The sequence below is a fragment of the Elephantulus edwardii genome, unplaced genomic scaffold (assembly GCF_000299155.1).
Source record: "Elephantulus edwardii isolate Elephantulus edwardi_28Jun2011 unplaced genomic scaffold, EleEdw1.0 scaffold00054, whole genome shotgun sequence".
Classification (NCBI taxonomy): Eukaryota; Metazoa; Chordata; class Mammalia; order Macroscelidea; family Macroscelididae; genus Elephantulus; species Elephantulus edwardii.
In genome coordinates, this window is record NW_006399804.1 from 13,653,741 (window position 1) to 13,665,839 (window position 12,099).

The window sequence follows — 12,099 nt, forward strand, 5'->3', positions numbered from 1 at the left end:
TGATCCTTCCTAGACATGTTTTCAGCTACCAATTATTGTTGTTGTTGTTATGTACTGTTGAGTCTGAACCAAACCAAAGCTGACTCTCCAGTGGGTTTTCAGAGGCAGCTAATCACAGGAGAGGAGATTGTCCATCCTCCTTCCTCAGAGAAGTCGGTGGATTTGATCTGCATGGCTTCGGGATTGCAGCAGAGCTTCTTACCACGAGGCCACCAGTGCTCCCTCAGCTACCAATTAGAAGCCTATTATTTACTGTATTGGGCTTTCTGTCCCTAAATTAGGTATCATTAAAAATTATAATAAAATGTTGTTACTATCTTCTTAACTGATGATATAGTTGTTGTTAGATGTTCTCTAGTCAATTCCAGATTCTATGAAAAAAACAGATCAGAGTCTTGACTCAGCCTGTGCCATCATCATGATCTCCACCAAGCTCAGGCCGTTTGGTCCAGGCATTGTCCATCTATTTTGTAGGTGGTCTTTCTCTCTTTCATTGGCTCTCCGTTTTTCAAACATGATAGTCTTTCCCAAGGACTGGTGTCTCTGGCAACACGCCCAAAGAATGTGAGATAAAATGTCACAAACCTTGCATCTTAAAAATACTCTGGTTGCACTTCCTCCAAGACAGATTTGGCAAGCCATTATTTATTCCGTAGTCTTCATCAATAGCACAAATCAAAGGCAGTAATTCTTCAAGAGCTCTAGTCACCCAGTTGTGAGGAGTTGTGCTACCAACTCAGTGGTAGGTAGTTTGAATGCCCCAGCTGCTTTACAAAAGAAGGTTAAGCAATCTCTTCTCATGTGATTTATAGCTTCTGAAAATGCACCGGAGGGTCAGTTATACATCTATTCTGGTTCAACTGTACATAACAACAATTCTTTTTCATCTTTATTTCCTGTTCAATTTTCACACACATAGAAAGCAACGGAAAATATTATGGGTTGAGTCAGGCATTTCTTCCTCTTTAAATTGAAATTCTTGCTCTTTTGCATTTTAAAGGGTTCCTTGACAGCAGATAAGCCCAGTGCTGCATATCTTTTGATTTCTTGACTGCTTCTGCTGTGAGTGTTGATAGTGGATTCAAGTTAAATGAAATCTTTAATAACACCAGTCTTTTTATCCATCAATGACAATGGTACTTATTGGCGCACATGTGAGGATTTTTGTTTTCTTGAAAGTGAGGTGTAATCCATAGGGAAGGCTGCCATTTCACAGTAGCTTTAGGAAGTACTTCAAGTCGTCTTCACTTTCTGCAAACAACATTGTGTAATCACACACGCTGGCATAACATAGGTTGTTGATGAATCTTCCTCCAATCCTGATGCTGTATTCTTCATATATCCCAGCTTCCTAATTTATTTACATGGCACACATATAGAATAGGTACGGAGAAGTGTAATTATCCCAGTACTAAGGTACCAAATACCACATGGTCCAAAACCAGAAAAGGAGATTGTCAGCGATTTGTCCTGTCTCCAGACCTTTTCAATCTCTAGGCAGAACAGATCATTTGAGAGGCTGGACTTTATGAGGATGAATATGACATCAGGATTGGAGGAAGACTCATCAACAACCTGTGTTATGCTGATGACATAACCTTACTTGTTGAAACAGAAGAGGGCCTGAAGCATTTGCTGCAGAGTGTCAAGGACTGTAGTTTGGAATATGGACTGAAGCTCAACATCAAAAAGACAAAGATTCTCACCACTGGGCCAATTGGCAGCATCAAGATAGATAGCTTTCTCAATTCTACAATCAACACTCTAGGCACTGTTGTTGTTGTGTATCCCTGAGTCAGAACCGACCCATAGCTGACCCTCCAGTGGGTTTTCAGAGGCAATTAATGGCACAGGAGGAGATTGCCCATCCTTTTCCGGAGGAGCAGATTGTAGATTTGAACTGCATGCCTTTGGGATTGCAACACAGCTTCTTGCCACTAGGCCACCAATGCAGTCAGGAAATCAAAAGATTAATTGCATTATGAAAATCTGCTGTCCAGGACTCTCTAGGATACTGAAGAGCAAGGAAGTAAGTTTAGAGACTAAGGTGTACCTGATCAGGGCTGTGGTCTTCACAGATACTTGCTATGCTTCAGAGAGCTGGCCAGTGACTAAGGATGACAGAAGAAGAATTGATGTCTTTGAAGTGTGATGTCGGAGAAGAGTATTGAACATATTGTGGACTGCCAAGAGAATTAACATGTCTGTCCTGGAGGGGGGGAAGCCAAGCTGCTCCATGGAAGCAAGGATTTGAGACTCCATCATACATAATCTGGGCATACAGCAAGGGGGGATTGGACCTTGAAGAAGGACATCATGCTTGGACAGGTGGAGGGACAGAGCAGAAGAGGAAGATCCCGGAAGAGATGGAGTGACACTGTAACTGGGTTAATGACGGTAGGTATGTCACAGTCAGTCAGACTGGTTCAGGATAGAGCAGGGTTCAGAGCTGTTGTGCACAAGATTGCTATGAGTTACAGTTGACTCAATGACCCATAACAACAACAACAAGGGTCTCAGACGTGAAGCATGTTGTTATTAGTTGCAATAGAAGAAATTCTAATTCATGACAACTCCATATATGCATCTCATAAAAAACATGCTTTGTGTTTTGTGTCAGAAAGTAGATTCTAATTCATAGTGCCCCTATGTACAACAAAACTAAACCCTGCCCAATTCTGTGCCATCTTCACAGTATCTGTTTTGCTTCAACAAATATAAGAAAAATTAGTGATCATTACATTAGACAAAACCATTGTCAACAATTTTCTTTCTAACTTATTTTCTATCTACTAGAATTTTAATAACATTAAATGTGGCACACTTTACTTGTTACTAAATATTCTCCAAAGTACACAGTGACTGTGGTGATGGGGGCAGGCATGTCAGCGAGAATGGCGATAAGGCAGGGTTCAGAGCTATTACATAGGGTCATTAGCTCGACGGCACACAAGTAAAACAACACCTAAATATTTCTCCTGATTACAGATATATTGCAAATTTACTTAGCTCAACTCCTGAAAACATGCAGGCTGTTTTCAGTCCTCACTTTCATAACTAGCAATGAGATTATTCAGTTTGTCTCTGCAGCTCTGACTGCGTGTTATAGGTAATGATAGCTCACAGTGTGAGAGCTGCATCAGAAAGCATAGGTGCTACACAGCTAGTGATAACAGAGATGACCAGCTGCTTCCCAGGGAGCAGGTTCTCATCGCCCTATCGCCAACATTGCATGAGTGTGTGTCTGCACACACACATAGATCTCTATCTGGGTGAGGAGAGTGAACAAATCAATCTTAGAGCAAACATGCCTATAATGTTCCCAAGACTTGAGAGTAGCTTTGGCTTGTTTACTGTGCACATATTGCTCCACAATTTAACTAAAATCATTGCTGTCAGAACCAACTCATAACTGGCCCTCTAGCATGTTTCAAAAGCTGTAAATTGCATGGGAAGAGATTGCCTACCTTTCTCCCTCAGAGATTCTGGTGGATTAGAACCAGAGAAGCCTGGTTGTTGGGTTATCAGGACAATACCCTAGGACTGGGTACCTTTTGGACATGTCATTAAGGGAGACCAATCTCTCATAAAGAGGCCTTGTATGTGGTCAAGTGGAGTCAGCAGAAATGAAGGAACTGCTCTATGACAGAATGATACAATAGCCACAACAATGACCCCAAATATACCAATAATCGTGGATGTGACACAGATGGACAGTATTTTGTTCTGCTATTCATGGGTCACCATCAGTTGGACTGCCACTGCTTTCGAGTTTATTCTGACTCATGGTGACCCCCTGCATTTCCAGGCAGAACTGTTCCATAGTTTTCCTGGCTGGGATTATATGGAAGCACAACCAGGCTACAACTTCTAGAGTAGTAGTTGAACGCAAACTAGTTTCACTGCTCAGGGACACTCAGCCACAAGCAAATAAACAAAAGTTATATTTAATAGATCTTTAAAGTGATACAAGAAAAAGAGTACTAGCATACACGCTGGTGGCTTTGTCATGTCTGGGGATGTGTGGGAAGGACAGCAGAGAGCAGACTTCTGTCAGCGTTACTCACCAGCTTGGTGATACCTCCATGTTGTCTCACTGCCCGACGGGCACGTCTAAACTTCGCAACATTAGCAATTGTTTCAGCAGCCAAGCACTTCAGGCTCTTGTTTGGAGAATCAAGTATGCTAACCATAACTGGTAAGCCCCCAAGGTCAACAATATTACGTCGGATTTGAGGATTGTGACTGATTTCCTTCAGAATTTTTAATGACCCAATCTAAACAAGAAAAGGTTGTATGTGAATGAATGCTTAATATATAACTAGTGCTGTATATACAGATTTTTTTTTTTAATCCAAGCCTTCCAAAAATCTTTGCCAGTTAAGTTTTTAAGAAATTGCCTCAGTTTTCGGGTGGCCAAACATCCTGTACTTTTTCTATCAATCATATAAATAAAAAATCATTGATAAAGTGTGAGATGAGTGGAAAAGAACAAGAGACAGGAGTAAAGCAAAAGAGAAAGAACAGCTAAGAGATTGATTATCAGTAATAATACCAGATAAATAAACAGCAAAGAATGGCAGCAAACTAGAGTCAAAGGGATGCCCCCCAAAAGAAGCAGGAGTAAGACATCCATTGTGACAAAGCCACTCACCTTGCATTTGAGTTCATCAGTATCCAGTAAATTTATTAAAACTTCAAGGCCTCCAACATCCCTGATGGCCAGCTGGCAGGTCTCTTGAGCTAAGTTGAAATCCCTCAGTGAACACAAGGCAATCACTGTTACTGTCTGATTTCCTCCCTACAAAGACACAAAACCAGAGAAAAGTCAAATAAGATCACATGCCCATAGAAACTTATAAAATGGTAATGAGTCTGTGAATTTGGAAATGTATTTATTTCCCTGTATGTGGCTCATTGATTTTAACTTCTCGGCGTAGGCTATAATTTGTTAATTGAATCACACAGAGTTGAAGAGTGAAAAGGCTGTAGAATATGTCATACAACATTCTTTCAGTTAAGGGTCAACACTGAAAGTTGGTCTGTCCGGTTTAAAGAGCTACCACACTAGGTGGTATTACTGTATTAGGTAGAGTTGAGGGACATGCCTTGAAGGATTGACTGAGGCATTCCAGCTTTGTATAAAGTTGACAGTGTACTTGCACTGAGCAGTGTGCTTACAGGAGAGGAGTCTGAACACTTCTCACAGATGTGTACAGGGGAGTTTGCAGCAGGGAGAACCTGAATAAAGAGAAACTGCGTGGAAAGGAACAATCCAGAGCAGGATCTAGAGTAGGCTGACTAAGCAGTAGGGGTTTGAAAAAGGAATCAACTCCAGAAGAACCTGGAGATGAACTGGATGGGCAGAATAGGAGGTGGGATGGAGTGGGGAGAATATTTCAATGTTTTGAGCTATAGTTTGTCTCAGCTTAGGGTCATAACGTTGTTTTGTCTTATCATGTGTAAAAGATTAGGATGAGCTATATCTTTTAGATGAAAAGAAATAAAAAGTTTATAAAAAAATTTAAAAAGTGAGTACCAGTCATTGGCTAGTGCTACCCTGCCCATCCTGAACCCCTTTTACAAACTATTTTTCCTAATAAACTTCTTTCTTTCTTTGTTGTTGTTGTTATGTGCTATCAAGTTACAAGTGACTCATAGCGATCCGGTATACAACAGCTCTGAAATGTGCCCTGTTCTGAGCCAGTCTCACTGACTCCAACACACCTATCCATCTTGCTCCAGTTAATTGTATCAGTCCAACTCATCCACAGTCTTCCTCTCCTGAGCTGTCTCTCCACCCTTCTCCAAGAACCAGTCCCTTCCTTGTGTCCATTGGTGTAAATTCACCAGTGGCTCTGCAGGAGAAAGATAGGCAATCTCCTTCTGTCACAATTTCCAGCCTCAGAAACCCCAGGTCACTATGAGTCAGAACTGAGTCAACGGCAGTGTGTTTGAGTCTGCTGCTAGCACTGTATTTTCTTTGGTATCAAGATTCTACTTATAGAAGCAGAATCTTTGCTCCTATCGCAAATCTTTTAATTTTTTCCTAAACTTCATAATTTTACAAATTTTATTTCATTATTTACCACATAACAAATGTACAATTTTTTAAAGCTTTGCATCATATCCCTACAATTTCAAATTTTATGTTGTTCTGAATTATCTCCAGGACAAATATGAAGTCAAAGGATTGAAATGTTATATTTCTCATTGAGAAATCAGATGCTTTTAGGGGGAAAATTTGTAAATCATCCATTTTTTTTTCCTGAAAAATTTAAAATATATTCATAGCTGTAGGGATTTTTTCTTTTTTTTTTTTAGAAGAGTTTTATATTAGGGAAAGTTAGTTTTTCCACATTTCAGGATTTAGTTCTACTCTTGTCACTGACCACACTCCCAAAAGGATTATAAATCTTTCAGAATGAATACCAGAGATCAAGAGCCAAAATATTTGACATACAGAGCCACAAATGTTAGCCAATTGCTATTCTTTAAATACCAGCCGTATGTTAAAGGATTCTTGAATCTTCATTCTACTTTGTCCACATGTCATAAACATCTAACTGAAGTGAAGCAGTGCAAATAATGCTCCTTTTTCAATTAACCCTCTCTGAAAAGTCAATTAGTTGCCAATACTTATTTTCACATTCTATCGCACATTTGCATTTGTGGAGTTTTAAGAGCTGGAGAAAACACAGTAAAATATTCTTTTACTGGCTGCTTAAGAGTTTTGAGGAAAGCTTTCATAAGCTTTTCCATTTCTTAAATTAATACAATTCTTTTGCTGGGCACCTTCTTGCTCCTGCTTCTTCTCAAATGTCTCTAGAGACTGCTGGCTCCAAAGTTTTTGCAGCTCGCATTCCAGTCTCCAATCAAGAGACATTTGTTCGTTGTCACCACAGCTTCAAACTTGCAAGGGCTGGATGACTGTTGCTTCTCCCCTTTCCCTCAATACTTCTTATTAAAGGAGGAGAGGAAAGGAAGAGGCTTTTTGAAATAGCATTTTTCATCACCTTAAAGGAAATCTTTGGCATATAGAGCATTACTTTGCCTAGTATACAAAGTAATACCCTCTTGACCTGTGCGAATCATAACAAAGTGTGGCTAACATTGAGAAGAATGGGAATCCCAGAACACTTTAATTGTGCTAATACAAAATCTTTACCTAGACCAAGAACTTGTGGTCTGAACGGAGCAAGGGGCACACTGCATGGTTTAAAATCAGGAAGGTGTGCGTCACAGCTATATCCTTTCTCCAAACCTATTTTGATGTTAGATAAGAGTGTTGAATATCTCATGGACTTCCTAAAAAAAATATGTCTTGGAGAAGGTACACCCAGAGTGCTCCTTCTAGGTAAGGATGATAAAGCTTTGCATTTTATACATTGGATATATAGTTAGATGAAGCTATTCCTTGGAAAGGGACACATATTTGGAAAGATGGAGGGTAAGTGAAAGAAAGGAAAACCATTAATGACATGGATTGACACAGTGATTTCAGCATTGGGCTGTAGTGTGTCAGAGATGATGATAGCACAGGATAGGGTGAGGTTCAATTTGATTGTTCATAGGGTCACTATGAGTCATGCTCAAGGAGATGCCACCTAACAACAACAAAAACCATTTACAAGAAGTGGGCTCTGGTGGCCTTGTGGTAAGAAGCGGCACTGAAATCCCAAAGGCATGCGGTTCAAATCCGTCAGCTGCTCCATGGGAGAAATGCATAATCTCCTTCTGTGATTACACTGCTTCTGGAAACCTGCTTGACAGTCAGCTACTATGACTTCAATCCAGCTTGATGGCCCACAACATCACCTCAATTTACAAGAAGGTAGAAATAAGCCCTAATGAAATTGAGTTCAAAACAAACAAAAACCAACAACAAAAACTAAATTGAGTGGAGAAGACAGTGAGACTAGACTTCATTGTACATACTTTGGGCGTGCTATTAGGAGGTTCCTGGACAGAGACACCCTACTTGGTAGATGATCAGGAAAAATAAGGCAAACTCTTGGCATGATAGCTTGACACAATGACGGCAACAGGCACTGAGAAGAGGGTGGAGGACAGGGCGGAGTTTTGTTCTGTTGGACAAAGGATCACTATGAGCACGGTCAACATGATGGCACCCAACGAGACCATCTAAGAACCTTTTACTGAAGATAATATTGATCTTCATTTTCCTAAAATCTACACCATCAGGTTGAGTTGAAAGGCCCCTGGTGATGAGTTGCTTAAGCACTTGGCTGTCAACAAAAAGGTGGTCGGTTTGAACCCACCCAGGGACTAAAAGATGAAAAGACTTAATGACTTGCTCCTCACAAGACAACTGCTTAAACCACCTTGTGGATCAGTTGTACTCTGCCACATGGCATCACCATGAGCTGATGCATTCTTAGTAACACTTAGCAACAAGTTGAGATGAAGAATATATTCAATGTGAAAGCAGGGTGAAAGCTGCTAGAACTCTTCGTAGTAGTAGTAGTAGTAGTAGTAGTAGTAGTAGTAGTCTGTTCAGTGCATTGATTGCATATTATTATCTGCCAAGTTGATGCTATGCAGTATAGACATTCTAGTTAAACAAGGACATTTAAAAACTGTGGTCTTTTTCTTGATACAGCTTACAAGCTGGCAGAGTAGAAAGATCTTCATGTTCTTTCTCTTATTAGCTACTGCTTACTCTCCTCCAGAATGTTGTAATCAATCATTTGATTACACTGTCTAACGGATGGTTAAACTAGATGGCTTTTTAAAAAACATTTTATTGTGCTTTGAGTGAAAGGTTACAAAGAATATTATTTTCCATTAAATCATTTATCTACATTTTGCTTTATGACATTAATCTCAATTCCCACACTTTAACAGCATGCTTCCCTCTTACCTGTAATTCTCATTGCTATTCATTGATTTAATCCGACCCTTTCCTGCCTTCAGAGCTTTCTCCCTGGGCAAGTGCTGGACTTTGAATTGTGTATGATTGATTGTTCTAAGGAGTGGACACCTCCCTGCCATTACTGTTCACCTTATAAGCCCATCTATTGCTTGCCTGAAATTTGAGCCACAATGCACGTTTCATTTGGGGCTCAAAAGATGACTAACGGTTATAGTCTTGAGATCTCCACAAGCTTGGCCATTTTTGTGATTTTGAATTTTATTCCACATTTTCCTCCCATTGTGTCCAGGACCCTCTCCCTTGATCCCTTTTAGAGTTGTTATCAGGTGTAGCAGGGCACCATCTAGTCCCCAGGGTAGCAGAAGCTGACGTTTATGTGGTCCATTATTTTGGACTAATTGTCTCTGATTTTTTTTTTCCTTCTTTGTTCCAAAACAGGAGACGCCAATATATTTCAAGAATCCAGTTCCTACTTGCCGAAGTAGATTTTAGACACTCTCTTTGTGGATTTTGCTATACCAATTGAACTTTGATGTCCCTCAAGGCTAAGGTTCAGAGACGCAAGGGCTAGAAACCCTTTCCCTCAGGGTGTTTGGTTATGATATTAATACGATTTGGTTACAACTTGAGTTTTGGCATCGAGTACTGACCAATTCACAGCTGACCCTCCTGTAGTTTCCAAGGTTGTGAATCACATGGGAAGAGAATACTTATCTATCTCCCACAGAATAGCTTTTGAATTAGCATCGCAACTCTTATTAGATTATGTCACCAGAGCTCCCTTTGGTTATGATTCAAGAAACTCAAACTCTGGCCCTTGATCCAGAGCCAACTGATAGCTGATCCTGCAGCAGGTTTTTGGGAGGTAGTGAATCCAGTGGGGAAAAACTGCTCATCATTCTCCTTCAGAGCCTCTCAAACCAGAGAGGACCAGCGTTTAGGTTGGCAGTGCCCATGAACTGTACCAGAAGAGCACTCTCTAATAAATACATAGGTATGTGTATGTATCCATATGTATATATGTTTTTTGTGTATGTTTATTTACAGAATATGCCTATTTGTATCTGTACAGCATATATGTATATTGTGTGGCAAACTTACATATGATCATAGGCACAGTCATTTTCACTTGTTCATATTTGCTGATGTTTTCTCTTATTTCGTTTTTAATTCTACACAAATAATAAAACCTGTAAGTCCGAGAAGTGCTACAAGGGAGAAGTACGCTGGTAGGGATGCACACAAGTTTCCTTGAGAAAATAATGACCAAGCTGAGATCTGGACAGGGAGTGGGTGCCTTCTCTGGTGGAAAGAGAACCAGTTATGGACACAGTAGGTGCAAATGTCCTGTAGTTGAATTGAGTACAACATAATTAAGACCTAATGGTGATCAGTGTGGTGGCAGCCCAGACAGAGAGAGTTGGGTGGGGTGGGAGCTGGAGTAATGCGCAAGATGAGTGGGGATGCTGGGTGGGCAGGAGAACCTGCAGGGCTCACAGGCCAGGTGGGAACTTTAACCCTTATTTCAAGGATCACGGAAATCATTGCAAAGTGGTTTGGGGGTGAGAGGAGAGTAAATATGAGCTGGTCACAATTTTAAGAGACTACTCTGACTGCCGAAGCCCCTGGAAGGGAGAGTGGGTGTAACAGAGACCATTCAGGTTATCGCAGACAAGCAGAGAAAAGCAAGAAAGCTGAGATGACTCATCAGGAATTGGAAAGGGGCAATTGAAATGAAAATTTCCATTAACTTGGCTCAGAAAAGGGTATTGTAAGCTGGCTGATGAAATTCTGATGGGCAACACACTACATGAACTCATTATTGGAAGCTTCTGGTCAGAACCCCAAAGACACTGGAACAAGTCGGTAAGAAAGAGGCATAATATCAAGATCAGGAAGCTCCTCTAACCCCACTCCCCACTGTCTACAACCAGGAGGTCTGGAGAGATGGCACAACCATTATACAACCATGCCAACCAGCTGTGAATCATCTCGGCATAATATTCCTCTAAACATGGCATCTTGAGCGCAAGAAAAGCAAACTTCTGCCAATGATGACATGTACTGATGACAGAGGACCGAGAGCTCAGCACAGAGGTTGGCGGAAAGAGAATTACTCTTCTCTGGTTCAAAACTGGTAAAAAGTAAAGTACTCAAAGTGAGTGGCACAAAACCATGCAAGTCAAGGTTGTAAAACATACTGCCCTGCCTTGTGTTTATTTGCTGAGCTATTCTGCGGTGATGACTCAGCAGCCATAAACCCCAGACTCCAGAGAGGAGACGCAAGACGCCAAGAGAAAACAAAAAATCCTGTTTCCAAGAGAAAAAAAAAATAAAAATAAAGCATCCTTACAGAAATGAGACTCAGACTGGAGTAATGCACACTTGCTGAGAAATTTAACAGGCATAAGTGCAGAAATAGTAGGAGGATAAAAGTAAAAGTTTCTACTTCTTATGGTACATAAAAGTGTATTTAAGAGGGATTAAGTATCTGAATGGTAAAAATGTCTTATAAACTACCAATCATAAAAAGAAATATGTTTGTTTTTTCTCTTGGAATGTTTTCAGAAAAGCTTTCCTATTTTCTAAGACACAAAACCCAAGAAGAAAATGGTTGATATATGTATTAATGTATCATTTAAAGTCAAGCACGACTCACAGCGACCCTATGAACATAAGGCCTGAAGCCTTTTCTATAGCGATCGACATTTATCAAAGTTCATAGAGTTTCTGGAAACATGCTGTTTAGAAGTGAACTGTTTTAATACCATGGGGAATTTTAGGAACTCTTTTCTGTTTTGCCTTTAGGGAGCTCTGGAGGCTTTAGTGGAAAGGAGTTGTGCTGCCAACTCATAAAGGTACATGGTTTGAATCCACTGATGTTAATCAGGAAAAAGATGGACAGTCAACTCTTGTGAAACGCCACTGGAGAGTCAGTCAGCTCCAACTCTATGGTGTATACAACGACATCAGTGCTCATACACAGTTCCAGATGGACTAAATCAGCATCTCCTTGCACTGTCAGGAAATTCTGTTTTCAAGAACTCTCACCATTTCTCTCTGTAACCAGTGGTATATTACTAGTTGAGAATAGTTTGACATTTACTTTCTGTAAGGAACTATTGACATTTCAAATGTTCATAAGCTTTGATCTAGCAATTCCATTTCAAATAACTCATTCTTTTTTAAAAAAATTATTTATT

General features: G+C 40.3%; 1 protein-coding gene across 1 annotated transcript in view; it reads right to left on the reverse strand.

Annotated features, from left to right (window-relative positions):
* ARMC4 (armadillo repeat containing 4) overlaps window positions 1-12,099 on the reverse strand; it is a 279,552-nt gene that overhangs the window by 175,159 nt on the left and 92,294 nt on the right. Inside the window, exons 10-11 of the mRNA XM_006887089.1 lie at window positions 4,655-4,801; window positions 4,068-4,277 (exon numbers count right to left, since the gene is read on the reverse strand). Coding sequence (XP_006887151.1) covers window positions 4,068-4,277; window positions 4,655-4,801 — 357 coding nt within the window. The remainder of the gene's footprint in view (window positions 1-4,067; window positions 4,278-4,654; window positions 4,802-12,099) is intronic.